The sequence below is a fragment of the Enhydra lutris genome, unplaced genomic scaffold (assembly GCF_002288905.1).
Source record: "Enhydra lutris kenyoni isolate GAN:26980312 unplaced genomic scaffold, ASM228890v2 scaffoldscaffold77, whole genome shotgun sequence".
Classification (NCBI taxonomy): domain Eukaryota; kingdom Metazoa; phylum Chordata; class Mammalia; order Carnivora; family Mustelidae; genus Enhydra; species Enhydra lutris.
In genome coordinates, this window is record NW_019154161.1 from 1,733,917 (window position 1) to 1,746,855 (window position 12,939).

Consider the following 12,939-nt stretch of genomic DNA (forward strand, 5'->3'; position numbering starts at 1 on the left):
GCTCCTCACCTTCTCCTTCCTGCTGATATCTGCAGGTGAGGTGGGCCCAGGTCAGGTCTGGGTCTATGGGAATGTCGTCCCCCTCCCCCACATCAAGAACAAATCTAGGCCCTACAGTCTTCTACTTCCCCCACTACTCCCCCACCCAGAGTCCTCACCCTACCCTAAGTCTATCAGAGGCCTGGGGCTGCCCTGGAGTCCCCATGTCAACTGGGGCCTCTTGCTGCTTCGGACAACAAGAACAGTCCTTGGGGTGACACAGACCTGAGTTCGAGTTCTGGGGCTGCCCTTTCCTTGCTGTGTGACCTTGAGGAAATTACCTCTCTCTACCTAGAGTGCCTTCTCTAGAAGACAGCAGCTACCTGTGACAGTAATGGTGAGGTTTCAGTAGCATAATGTAGATAAAGCTCACCATAAGCCTTAAACAAGTGTTAAGAGGCCACGAACACAGACTTCTGGGCTGGAATTCCAATTCACTGTGTTCTGGTGACTTAACATCTCTGTGATATGGAGATAACAGCAGACGCCCCCAGGGTTGTAAGGGTTAAATCTGGTCCTGTGGGTGAGGCATGAGAAGATACTTAGTCCAGGGTAGTGTCCTGTAAGTGAGCTGAGTGCTGGGTAGATGCCAGGCAGTCACGAGGATAATATGCCAGAGCATCCCCTAATTCTCAAAACATCTCTGTGGGGTGGTCTCTACTAGCCTCATTTGACAGGGCAAGGGGCTGAGGCTGGGGAGGGGTGACCACTATGTCAAGGTGACCCTGGGTGGCAGGAAAACTCCAACCCATGTTCAGCTACCACCCATGGAGAATTTAACTGTAACCTGATGCCTTTACTCTGGAGAAGCAGAGGGCGGACTTTCATTATACCCGCACATGACCCTCGCCTCTGGGCGCCCCTTGAAGCTCCCCCCTGCTGCCAGCCTCCCCTCAGGCTTTCTCTGTGCTCTCTCCTCCCTGCCTCCTGCCTGCTGCTGCACCCAGCCCGGGCCTGCACCCGCCTCCGGCTTGTACTGGCCAGGAGCAGCCTCGACACCCGGAGGTTCAGCCTGCACCCTCTGTCCTTCCTCGCAGGACAACAACCCCGTCCTTCCCTTGTTAAGCCCCCTGTCCACCACATCCGCATTCCCCCAACCTTGCCAGGGCCCTTGGCTCAGTTCCTGACCCTGGCAGGCAGAGGATGGGCTTTTGGTCTGGCTCTGCAAATTCCTGCCCCAGGGTGGGTGTCTGCGTGACCTTCAGAGGTCATATCCCCACTGCCCCGCAGCAGATCATAATCTTGTAACCTTGAAATATCCCTGTTTATGTCCTTGTGCATGGTGCAGTGTGGGGGGGGCGGGGAGGGGCGGGCGGTTCACAGCTCTGTGTGTCCACATCCTACCCACATGTGTGAACCGGTTTCCCTATGTGAAACCCAGTGACCTTGAACACCAGTGACTGAGTGGGGGGCTCATCTAGAGATGGGAAAATATGTCCTGCCCTGTGTCTCTGGCTACGTCTTTGACCTTAGATGCCTAGCCCTGTGTGCACTGTTTCCCTGGGGTCTGATCTAGTGGGTCCACATCTGAGTATTGGCCCTCTGGATTCATGTCTCTTACTCTGAATCCCTATAGTGACTTGAAGAAGAATCACAATTTTGACCTTGACTCTCTTCATCTGAGCCTGGTCATATATCTGACTTACTTTGGCTAAATTTCTGTCCAGAACCTAATTATCCACATGTACATCTACATAAGTAAATCTATGTCATTTATTTAAAATAACTAGTCTTTATTAAGCAAATATAATAAGCCAGATATCATAGACACACACATATTTAATCCTTAGAATAATCCCATTTTACAGAGGAGGAAGCATAGGCCCAGAGAGGTCAAATAATTTGCTCAGAGGCTCACAGATAACATGTTTGGATCTAGGGCCTTAACTCTAACATTCCAGATTTAACACTATACTTAGACTCATGTCTGTGAAAAAGTCTTTGAGGGTCTGAGTTCATATGTACGTCTCTCCCCATGTACCCTTATTAAGGACCCCACCATGTTGTCCAGTCCCTGTGCACTAGTATGCAAGTCTGTGACTGGTATATTCAGATCCACACTGGAAACTATAAATTTATTTTTTTAAAGATTTCATTTATTTATTTGTCAGAGAGAGAGAGAGAACGCCCGAGCCCAGGGGGAGCAGCAGGTAGAGGGAGAGGAAGAAGCAGGCTCCTCGCTGACCAATGAGCCCAATGCGGGGCTTGATCCCAGGACCTTGGGATCACAACCTACACTGAAGGCATACGCTTAACCAATGAGCCACCCAGCCACCCCTAGAGACTGTAAATTTAGGTGTGAACTTCTACATGCAAATCAGGGTCTGTGGTATGTGGGTGTGTGTGTGCACACACGCACATGCACGCACGCCCATGCTGTAGCTGTTCAGATTCAACTATGTCTATGAATATGCTGTGATTCTTGAAACTTCAACCCATGTATATGCAAGTGAATTTAAGCTTAAAGTGCTCTCTTCCTCAGTTCCTAAGTTCGGGAGACTGGTTGTTCCCAAGTTTGCCCATGACCTTGTGTGACCATATCTGCATTTGGCTGAGATGTTCAGACTCTGAAGCCAAGACTGCGTGTCATACATATCGAGTGGCCACATCCATTTGATGTCTGTGACAGCTTGGTGACCTTGAATGGCTGGTTCCAAGTTGTCATCTTTTGGAACCTGTATCCAGTGTTGCTGTCTCTACTAATCTCAGAGGACTTCTTGACTTCTAGTCCTTTCCCACCTCCCTGCTCTCCCAGAATCCTGTAGTAAACAGGTGAGGGCCAAGGGCAGGGGGACAGTTCTGGAGAAAACAAGCAGCAGTTGTAAAAGCCAGAGAGAAGGCAGTGCTGAAAATTCAAGGACAGGGACATCTTAAGAGATTGGGGGAAAGCACAAATGAAAAATGCATGGTATGGGCAGGGTCCAGGCAAGGTGTAGGACCCAAGGAAAAGGACTCTGTCCTCAGCGACCCTCCTCTGCTCCCTCTCCCAGCAGCCCAGGATGACACTAACTAGATGCTGGGAAGTGAGGAGTGTAAGCCCCACTCCCAGCCATGCCAAGTGGCCCTATCTGAGCATGGGAGTTTCAGCTGTGGCGCTTCCCTCATTTCCGCACTCTGCGTGCGGTCTACAACCCACTGCCAAACCTGGTACGAAGGCAGGGCTCCAAGTCCTGAGGGGCATGGTGGCAAGGGTCTAGGGATCTGAGCATCTTGGATTCTGCAGAGGAAGGAGTTGAAACCTGGGGGTTGAGTTCCAGGGCAGGAGCAGGGGAGGAAGGGGTGCATCTCCTTGGTCCCTGAGTGGCAGGGGCTAAAGCTATTGGCTGCAGCGCCTTGGACAGTGCATGGCGTCTCCAGATTCTCCGAAGGTGGGGGGACCCCAGCTCACTCGCTCTTTGATCTTTCTGTGCACTCCTCACTCCTCTTGCCGGTAATCACCTGCCCTCACCCGCCCTCACAGCCTCATGAGAGTGCGCCTGGGCAAGCACAATCTGCGCAAGCACGGTGGTCCCAAGCGGCTGCGCACTGTGGCCCGAGTCATCCCACACCAGCGCTTCGAAGCGCCGCAGCCATCGCTGCGACATGTTGCTACGTCTGACACGGCCCGCGTGCCTCTCCCTGCATGTGCGCCCCATGGCGCTCGCTGCCCACACGTTGCCCTCAACGGGGTGAGGCCTGCGTGGTGTCCGGCAAGGGCATGGTGTCTGATGACAAGCCTGGGACCAAAGGGAGCACAGAGTCACAAGGTGCATGAAAGGTTGGCTCTGGGTGTCAGGCCTCCAGGGACCCTATTCTCCAGGGCTCTTGGGTGAAGGAGACTAGGGCCTGAAAATACGGATTCACTCCAAGTCCACTGTCTCCCCCCGTGAGGGATACCCAGACACCCTGCATTACGCCAACATCAGTGTTACCCCAGCCACATCTTGTAACAAGGACTACCCAGGCAACCTGATGGCCTCTATGGTGTGTGTGTGTGGGGGGGTACAGGGCGGAGGCCCGGACTCCTGTGAGGTCAGAGCCATGGGGTAGAGGGACAGGTTTGGGAGTTGGGATGGGGTCAGGTTGTGCTTGCTTTGGGCCAGAGAAGATGCCAGGGAGAGGTTTGGGGATGGAGAAGGAAGAGCAGTTAGAATGGGGGTGAGGTTGGAGATGGATTAGGTTGTGTTTGGGGTGGATGATGTGGTGATTGGTTTGGAGTGGCCTGGGTTTGAGTTAAGAATAGGAATGGGTTTGGGACACCTGGGTGGCTCAGCCAGTTAAGCGTGGCTCAGGTCATGATCTCAGGGTCCTGGGATCGAGCCCCACATCCAGCTCCCTGTTCAGTGGGAAGTCTGCTTCTCCTCCCTCTGCCCCTCTGCTCATCCTCTCTCTGTCTAAAAAATAAACAAAATCTTTAAAAAGGGAATAGGAATGGGCTTGATTTGATTTTTTTTCAGATATATTTATTTATTTTAGGGAGTGACAGAGAGCACGAGGTGGGGAGGGGGCAGAGGGAGAATCTCAAGCAGACTCCCTACTAAGCACAGAGACTGCAGCCTGGAGCCCTGTGCTGGGCTCCATCTCAGGATCCTGAGCTGAAAGCAAGAGTAAGATGCTTAACCGACCGAGCCACCCCAGTGCCCCTGGTTTGATTTAGATGGAAAATATTTTGGGTTGAACTGGGGGATAGGGAAAACTTTGTGTAGGGTATGAAAGACATGATGATGACAGGATTGGTTGTGTTGGCAGTGAGGATGGGCGTGGGTCTGGTTTGATTCTGAATGGGGAAGATGTAGGGGTTTGATTGGGTTGGGGTTACATGAGAAGGATAGAACATGGGTTGGCTGAGTTGTATTGACTTGCGTTAGGTTGGAGTTGGGTTGGATTGGTTTGGGCTAAACTGGGTTATATTGAGTTGAGGTGGGGTGGGATTGCATGGGGTGGGGTTGGATTAGATTTTGATTGAGATTGTGAATGGTGATTGGGATAGGAATGGGAGCCCTGAATCCAGAAGTTTCCCATTCACACTTTCCCTTTTCCCCACAGGGTGACTCTGGGGGACCCCTGGTCTGTGGCAGAGTCTTGCAGGGCAATGTGTCCTGGGGTGATGTCCCCTGTGACACTACTACCAAGCCTGGTGTCTATACCAAAGTCTGTAGCTACTTGGAGTGGATTAAGGAAAGCATGAAGAGGATCTGATCGTTTTGGTCTCCTATCTTGTGTTGGAGAAGCTCCCAGAGCTGACCAGCAGCCCCATCCTGACTGGGGACAGAACTGAGCCATTCCTCAAGGCCTCATTTGTCCAAGGGGCAGATGTTATCCAAGGACTTGTCCCATCTCAGGCCAGGGCCGGTGCTCAAGTTCACCCGTTTTAAACACTGAGATAACAAGAGTGCTGATGCAAGTTTCTCTATAGGAGTTTCTGTGACTTTTTTCTGGGGATGAAAGGAAGTGGGAGCCAGAGACTGTGGGGAGACCCAGAGCCACTGTACACTGTTCCTTTTCACCCACACCCCAATGCCTAGGTGAAGAGAAACTGCTTGAGGTAGGGCTCTCTTCATTTCCATACACATAGGATCACCTGTGTAATCTTTTTTTTTTAAAGATTTTATTTATTTATTTGACAGCCAAAGATCACAAGTAGGCAGAGAGGCAGGCAAAGAGAGAGAGGAAGAGAAGCAGGCTTCCCACTGAGCAGAGAGCCCAATGAAGGACTCGATCCCAGGACCCTGGGATCGTGACCTGAGCCGAAGGCAGAGGCTTTAACCCACTGAGCCACCCAGGCGCCCCCACCTGTGTAATCTTGAGGAAAAGACCCAGTGCCCCTCAGCTTTGGTTTTCCCATCTGTAAAACAGAACTCACCGTATTGCTTCCCTCACAGGGCTGTAAGGATTAGATGAGGAAGCTCGTATGAACTGATTCAAATAGTGCCTGGCGCTGGGCAAATATATCTCCGGACTCCAGTGAGAGGACCCAGCACACTTGATGATCAAGAATGACCTCATTTTCTTCGAGACTTCATCGTGGACTTCTTGGTAGCCAGGCAAAATGGCAAATGCTCTCCTTTCCTTGGGCGGGCTTCCTGACACACAGTGGAGACTGGGTTACCCTGCGATGTACTTTGATTTTACTGAAGAGCCAAGGGAAGGTGTCAGGGGCCTATGAATTTAACACTGAGACTGCAGAAATCTGGTTCCGAGTTCTCAACAGAGATCCCCCCCAAGGGTGATCTTCAAGGTCACCCGATGTTGAACTACATGAACCTAGCTCCTGAGACCTAAATATTTTACTGGGGGAAGGGGAATTAGAATTTGTGGAGAAGATGCACTTGACCATGGAAGGCAGAGAGTCTGGAATTTACGGGACTTTGGGGGACATAACCTTGAGCATCCTGGGGAATAAGGAGTAGGGGTGAGGTGTAATGGGATCCCAACATTGTTGAAAGGCAGGGGGACACTGGGTTTTGAAATGCTAGGAAACATAATCGGGGAGACCACTGAAACTTCATACTTCTCGATCTGGGAGTACTAGGGTTATGGTGGTAGGTACCCTAAGATTTTATTTGGAGAGAAACAGTAGGGTGGGATCTAGATCCTGAGTCCAGGAGTGTAAGAATCAGGGTGTTCTGAAAGCCAAAGCTTACGTTTCAGAGGCAGCTGAAGCTGAGAAACTGGCATCTTGGCTCCAGGTGGTGTAGGAAGAAGGGAATCAGAGCCCCACTGCTGGTGTTTGAGGTTGCACTGGTTCTTCAGGTGTGTGACTTTCCTTGGGGTTCCGATGTATGGGGCTTTGTATTGGTGGTCACTGATTCCTCCGCTCTCTTTCTTCTCCCAGTCACCCCCCACACCTCTCCTCACTGGCTCTTGTCTCCAAAATCAGGGGCCCAGGAGCTCCAAACCCTGCCCTCTCTGACCTCAGGCCCCAGGAACGGTTCTAGCACAATCAGAGCCAGCGTGGAACAGGTGCTCGGTCTCCCGCCCCTTCCACAGCTCTGGGGTGGAAGGAGGTGTCCAGCCCCCAGGCAGCAGGGGCAGGGCCTTGGCCAGTATCTGTTGCCAGCAGGGCAGGGGTGGGGCTAGGGTGGGAGGGGAGATGAGGGCTTTAAAACACTCCTCGGGGAGGCTTCCAAGCTCCGAGCTCACCACCAGCCTGCCCGTGGTCACCATGTGGTTCCTGGTTCTCTGCCTTGCCCTGTCGGTGGCGGGGACTGGTGAGACAGTGGGGAAGATGTGGGGTGGGGGAGTGGGCCCGACTTTCATGCTGCCCTCACCCCCCATAACTTCTTTCTCTCCCACACTCCACCCCAGACCCAGGCCCCTAAAGTCCCAGCCCCTCTTCCTGGTTGCAGTCCTCATTCTTGCAATAGGTTCCTGCCCCCTCCCAGGACCCCCAGAACTTTCTCCTCTTCCTGCTCAGACTCCTGCCCCTTACCAAAGGAGCAGAGCCTGGGCCATCTCTGTCTCTTTCTTTGGGGGACTCCAACTCTTCCAAGGAGGGCCCCCAATCCCAGCAGGCCCTGGGACCCTAATCACCCCCACCCACCCCCTAGTTCTCTATGGCTTTGGCTCCTGAGTCCCCAAATTCTTCTATACCCTGGTGATTTTTCCCATCTGGCTGTCTGCTCTCAACTACGTCCTCCTGTCCCTGGCATCTGGCTCCCTTCAAATCTTCCCAGGACCCCCAAATTCCATCAGACACCTATACTTCTCCCCAAACAGACTTTCTGGCCCCTCTGGGTGGGGCCCCCCATCATGATATAAGAATTCTACAAATATCTCCTCCTTCCCCAATTCCTTGTCTGTGAACCCTGCTCCAGCACCACCCTCTCTTCTCCCTGAGGAAGAACACCCAGAACCCCCAGCTACAGGCTCCTTCCTTTCTGGAATGTCCTTCCTCCCCATGCTCCAGCCCTCCCCAAGTGAATCCTTCCTGTATGGCTCTGGTTTTCCGGACTTCCCTCCAGGATCCCCAAATACCTTCACAGGCCGGCTATCCTGCCCTACCCCCCCACCAGTACTCCAGCATATATTTCTAAAACGCCACATCGAGTGGGTCCTCCCTGCATTCCCATAGCTGCTTGGCCCCAGTAAGTCTCCATCTTCATTCCTATCTGGCACCACCCCTGAGAGACCCCAGATCCCTCCTGTACCTGCAGATGATGAACCCCATCTCCAGGAGAATCACCCAATCCCAGAGGAACTATCATGGAGCTCTGCCTCCCCTAAGCCCCCTTCCAGTCCTGACCCCAACTCCAGTTCCACGGCTTCACCCCTTTTACAAAACCGTTCCTGTTCAAGGACATTAGACCCCCAGGGGACCCTCTCCCAGCCCCAATCAAGGGACCTCAAATCACACCAAGACTCCTCAGCCCAGGTGCTATTCTTGGCCTCTCAGACCTAGTTCCCCTGAATCTTTCCAGAACCCCAAAAGCCCAACCTGGGCCCTAACCAATTGCTCAGCCTGGGATCTCTGTAACCCCCCAAATCCTTCCTCCCCAGCTTTCGAACCACTCTCTTGGGGCATATATCCTCTATTTCTAGAATTTTTTTTTTTTCCCTCTCAGAACTTACAATTTTCTGTTCCCCAGGCCAGGATCCCAAATCACCCCCATATCAGCTGGTCCGCACACATGCTACTCTACACACTGCCTTCTTATCTCCTGCCTGATCCCTGTGGTTGGCTCTGTTCTCAGCATAGTCTCCCCACACAGGACCCGTCACCAATCCATAATCCCAGGGATGGCTTCAGTTCCAGAAACTCCCCACACCCCTTGCCCATCTCCCCAGGCACCCAGCCCGGCTCCTCTGCCCTCATGTCCCTCCAACCCCACATCACAGCTCCCTCTCCTAGCCCAGTACCCCCGGCCCGAGGGCCACCTGCCCTGACCCAGCACCCCTTCCGCAGGTGCCGCACCCCCAATCCAGTCCCGGATTATAGGAGGCTGGGACTGTGAGCTGAATTCCCAACCCTGGCAGGCAGCTCTGTACCATTTCAGCAAGTTCCAGTGCGGGGGTGTCCTGGTGCACCCACAGTGGGTGCTCACAGCCGCCCACTGCATAAACGAGTGAGTGGAGACGGGGTGTGTGGGGAGGGGGGGGTGTCTGTGCTCCCACAGGAATAAGCAACTGGACACAGACCCTGGGTTCACCTAAGGGGAAGCTGGGGGGCTGAGGGAAACAAAGATGGTACTGGTCTGGGCCCATGGAGAGTGGCAGGGACCACCCAGGAAGCCCTCCCCATGGCAGCCTATGTCTCTGTGCTCTCCCTGTAACTGTCTTCCTGTGTTTCCCTGCCCTGTGTCTCTGTGTCTCTTAGTAACTGGCTTTGTCCTGTGTCTGTCTGTCTGTGTCTCCCTGCATCTGTCTACCTCTGGGTCCCTCTGCTGCAGACCTCTCTCCCTCTCCTGCATCGCTGCTGAGCACCCCCAGAATGGGACTGAGGGGGATCCCCAGAGAAAAGGAAGGGATTCTCCTGACATGTGTGCATGGGGCGGGGGTGGGGGGGGGCGCTTCTCATGTGCTCAGACCCTCCCTCCAGGACAGTGATGCCCTCCAGGGGACACAGGGAAGGGCTGGTTTCAGCTGGAGGGGGGGGGGTGTGGCTCTGGAAGGAGGAGAAAAAAGAGGAGGAGGAAGGAGGAGAAAGTCTGGGGAGGGAGGTGGAGCAGACCTTGGGCTGGTGGCCAGCCCACCCGCTGCTGGGGAGCCAGCCCCGCAGTCCCTGCTGCAGCTGAGCCGGTCCCAGGCCCCCTCCCTGCCCCTCCTGTTCTTCCTCCCTGTCCTCCCTCCCAGTCCTCCCTTCCTGTTCTCTCTCAGGCTACCCTCCACCCCCACCACCTGTGTCCCTCACTCTCTCCCTTTGCTTCCTGTCCCTGTTGCACTGAGCCTGCTGCTCCTTCTCCTCCCTGTGTGGTCCTTCACCCTTGCTCCTTCCCTCCTGCTTCTTCCCTCCTGCTCCTTCCCTCCTTCTACTGTCTCTGCCTCCTTTGTGCTCTGTCTCTCACTGTTCCCCCTCTGCCTCTCATCCCCTCTCTCCCTTTGTGCTCTCTCTTTTTCACTCTTCCTGTCTTCGTCTCTGGCTTTGACCTTGTCACATCCTTCTGTCTCTCATTTACTGTCTTTTCTTCATAGCCCTTTATCTTCCCAACAGTCTCTCTCTCTCTCCAAGGTTACTCCTTGTTTCTCTGTCTTCAGGACCCTCCCAGGCCCCATCTCCCTTTCTCCCTCCTATCTCCTCATTCCCTGGGGCCCCCTCTCTCCCCAGCAATTACCAGCTCTGGCTGGGTCGCCACAACCTGTTTGAGCATGAAGACACAGCCCAGTTTGTCCAGGTCAGTGAGAGCTTCCCACACCCTGAATTCAACCTGAGTCTCCTCAAGAACCACACCCGCCTCCCGGGAGAGGACTACAGCCACGACCTCATGCTGCTCCGCCTGGCAGAGCCCGCCCAGATTACAGATGCCGTGAGGGTCCTGGACCTGCCGACTCAGGAACCCAAACTGGGGAGCACCTGCTACGCCTCTGGCTGGGGTAGCATTGAACCAGATAAGTGTACGCTAGAGCCAGACCGTGCAGCCTGGAGCCTAGGCACTTGGGTGTAGGGAGGAGGGGGCTGGGGACTGGACTCAGGGTCTGAGGAGCCACCTGGGGTCTGGTCACAGCCCTTTTTCTGTCTGGTCTATAGTCATATACCCAGACGATCTCCAGTGTGTGGACCTCAAACTCCTGTCCAATGATGTATGTGCCAAGGCCCATACCCAGAAGGTGACAGAGTTCATGCTGTGCGCTGGACAGCTGGAGGGCGGCAAGGACACCTGTGCGGTGAGTCAGCCTGCCCCACCCCCTATCCCCAGGCCTCTTGGTGCTGGGGGAGGGGACTCAGGTTCGGGACTTGAGAGCTAATCAGGCATCAACTCCAGCTTCGCCAACCAGCCTCTGTGCCCTCCCCACTGCCCCCCTTCCTTCCCACACCCTCATCCTGGTGTCCCGCGGATCTCCCTCCTCCACATCAGAGTTCACCTCTGTTGGCATCCCCCTGGCCCTCTGGCAGTGGACTCTGGAGAGAACTGTGTCTTTCCCGGAGCTGGGGAGTTGCTCTCTGCGCTCTTTGAGCCCGGGTGTTAGAACTGGTGGTCCGTACACAGAACCCGGGGCCTTGCTGACCTTCCTCTTCCTCTCCCCCTTGTGCTGCAGGGTGACTCGGGGGGCCCACTGATCTGCGATGGTGTGCTTCAAGGTATCACATCCTGGGGCCACGTTCCGTGTGGCAGCCCCAGTATGCCCGCCGTCTACACCAAAGTGATCTCGCACCTGGAGTGGATCAAGGAAACCATGACAGCCAATTCCTGAATGCCCCCATGATGTTCCCTACCCCAGTAAAATCGCATAAGCATCAAATTCGCATCACGTCTGGTGTCCTCTGGCCTCCCAGACGCTGGGAACCTGGAAGCGGGGGATCCCAGCAGCCCAGTCTCAGCCCTCCCAGGCTCTCGGCAGGAGGTGTGCACGAATGAGCCGAGACAGGTGTAGACAAACCCGCAGAGAGAGGCTCAGACCCCAAAGGGCAAGCAAGGGCAAGGGACTCGATACAGGTTCACACACGTTGGACCCGACCCTGCCCTGGGGGAGAGAACGCAATAGAGGGTCGGACTTAAAGGTTCTGAGGCTCCCACATTTTATTGTGTCGGAAAAGTCAGTAAGGGGGGGGTGGGTGTAGAAAGTGTTATCACAAGCCACGCCTTTCTGGGGGAGAAGCTGGTTCCCCAGAAGTGTGCAGCTACATCAAATGGGGGGGCAGTGTAGTGTCCCGCAGGGAGCGTGACTCGCCCTGGAAGGGGAGGAGTTCCCACGTTATAGTGCAGCTTCGGGGCGTGGCCTGAGAGGGCTTGTCACCCAGGGGCGGGCCCTAGCTAGGTTGGGGGTGGGGGTACACCAGCAAGTTGGCGCAGAAGACAATTTAGGAATCGAAGGGAGCCGTGTCGCACTGTAGGGGTGGGAGCAGGGATTCAGTGGGCGGGAAAAGAGCTGGGAAGGACAGCTCGAGGAATGGGGGCACATTCTTCGGGCACGTGGCCACGATGAAGGGGACGGGCCCGGTATCTGACCGTGGTCATCGGTCAGTATCCTGAAAAGTTCCGTGCGACTGATTCGCGAGGCTTGAGGGGGTGAGTGCCTTGGGCAGGTCCACGGGGTGCTTGTGGTCCGAGTCAGGCTGCTGTTGGGACAGGCTTCTCAGGGCGTTCTTCAAAGTCCAGCGACGATAACTCACCCACCTCTCCTTAGAGGACGTCCTTTTGCTCCACATGCCCACGTGGTTTAAGTAGCTCAGAGTTCCTGCGGGCGGGGGGAGGGGGTGGGGGGGAGCGGTGCGGGGAGGCCGAGGGAGCGGTTGCGCTCCGAGTCCCGCCCTAGTCCGAGCCTGCCCAATCCCTCGTGGCCGTCTCCCCTCCGGTCCACCCCTATCCAGCTCCCGGCCCTGCCTCCAGTTCTCCCCCGGGCTCCGCCCCCTGCCCTCCCGAGGCACCGCCCCTTCCTCCCCAGGCACCGCCCTCACCGGCCCACAGCATCAAGGCGCCTGCAGTCCAGCACAGGTAGGTGGTCACCAGGTAGGATATCTGTGGCCTCGGGTGCAACGTCTCGCAGCTGACTACAAAGAGTGTCAGACTGAGAACAATCAGGAACCCTGCACTGGGGTGAGGCCAGAGATGGACACATGGCTGGACAGGAACCCCAGGACCCCCCCAGAAAGAGAAAACAGACAGCCTCTCCTCTCCCCCACTTTGTGACCAGCCATTGTACGTGCACGCGCGCGCACGCACACACACTCCCGTGACAGACAGAAAGATACCCAGACAAAAGTGGAAAGTAAGAGGGGAAATAGGAAGGGGAGAGAGACATAACCCCCAACACTCACCCCGACTG

At 55.0% G+C, this 12,939-nt stretch overlaps 2 protein-coding genes across 2 annotated transcripts; both read left to right on the plus strand.

Annotated features, from left to right (window-relative positions):
- Window positions 1-3,070: 3,070 nt before the first annotated feature.
- On the plus strand, window positions 3,071-5,217 carry LOC111160579 (kallikrein related peptidase 15). Its single transcript, XM_022523773.1, is given in 6 exon segments — window positions 3,071-3,186; window positions 3,500-3,602; window positions 3,604-3,678; window positions 3,680-3,787; window positions 3,910-4,050; window positions 5,065-5,217. Coding segments are annotated over 5 exon segments (576 nt in total). The 5' UTR covers window positions 3,071-3,186; window positions 3,500-3,503.
- A 1,944-nt stretch (window positions 5,218-7,161) lies between these two features.
- Window positions 7,162-11,412, plus strand: LOC111160671 (kallikrein 1). Its single transcript, XM_022523937.1, has 5 exons — window positions 7,162-7,229; window positions 8,924-9,083; window positions 10,283-10,569; window positions 10,703-10,839; window positions 11,212-11,412. The coding sequence occupies exons 1-5, from the start codon at window positions 7,184-7,186 to the stop codon at window positions 11,365-11,367; spliced, it is 786 nt and encodes a 261-aa protein (XP_022379645.1). The 5' UTR covers window positions 7,162-7,183; the 3' UTR covers window positions 11,368-11,412.
- The last annotated feature ends 1,527 nt before the right edge of the window (window positions 11,413-12,939 follow it).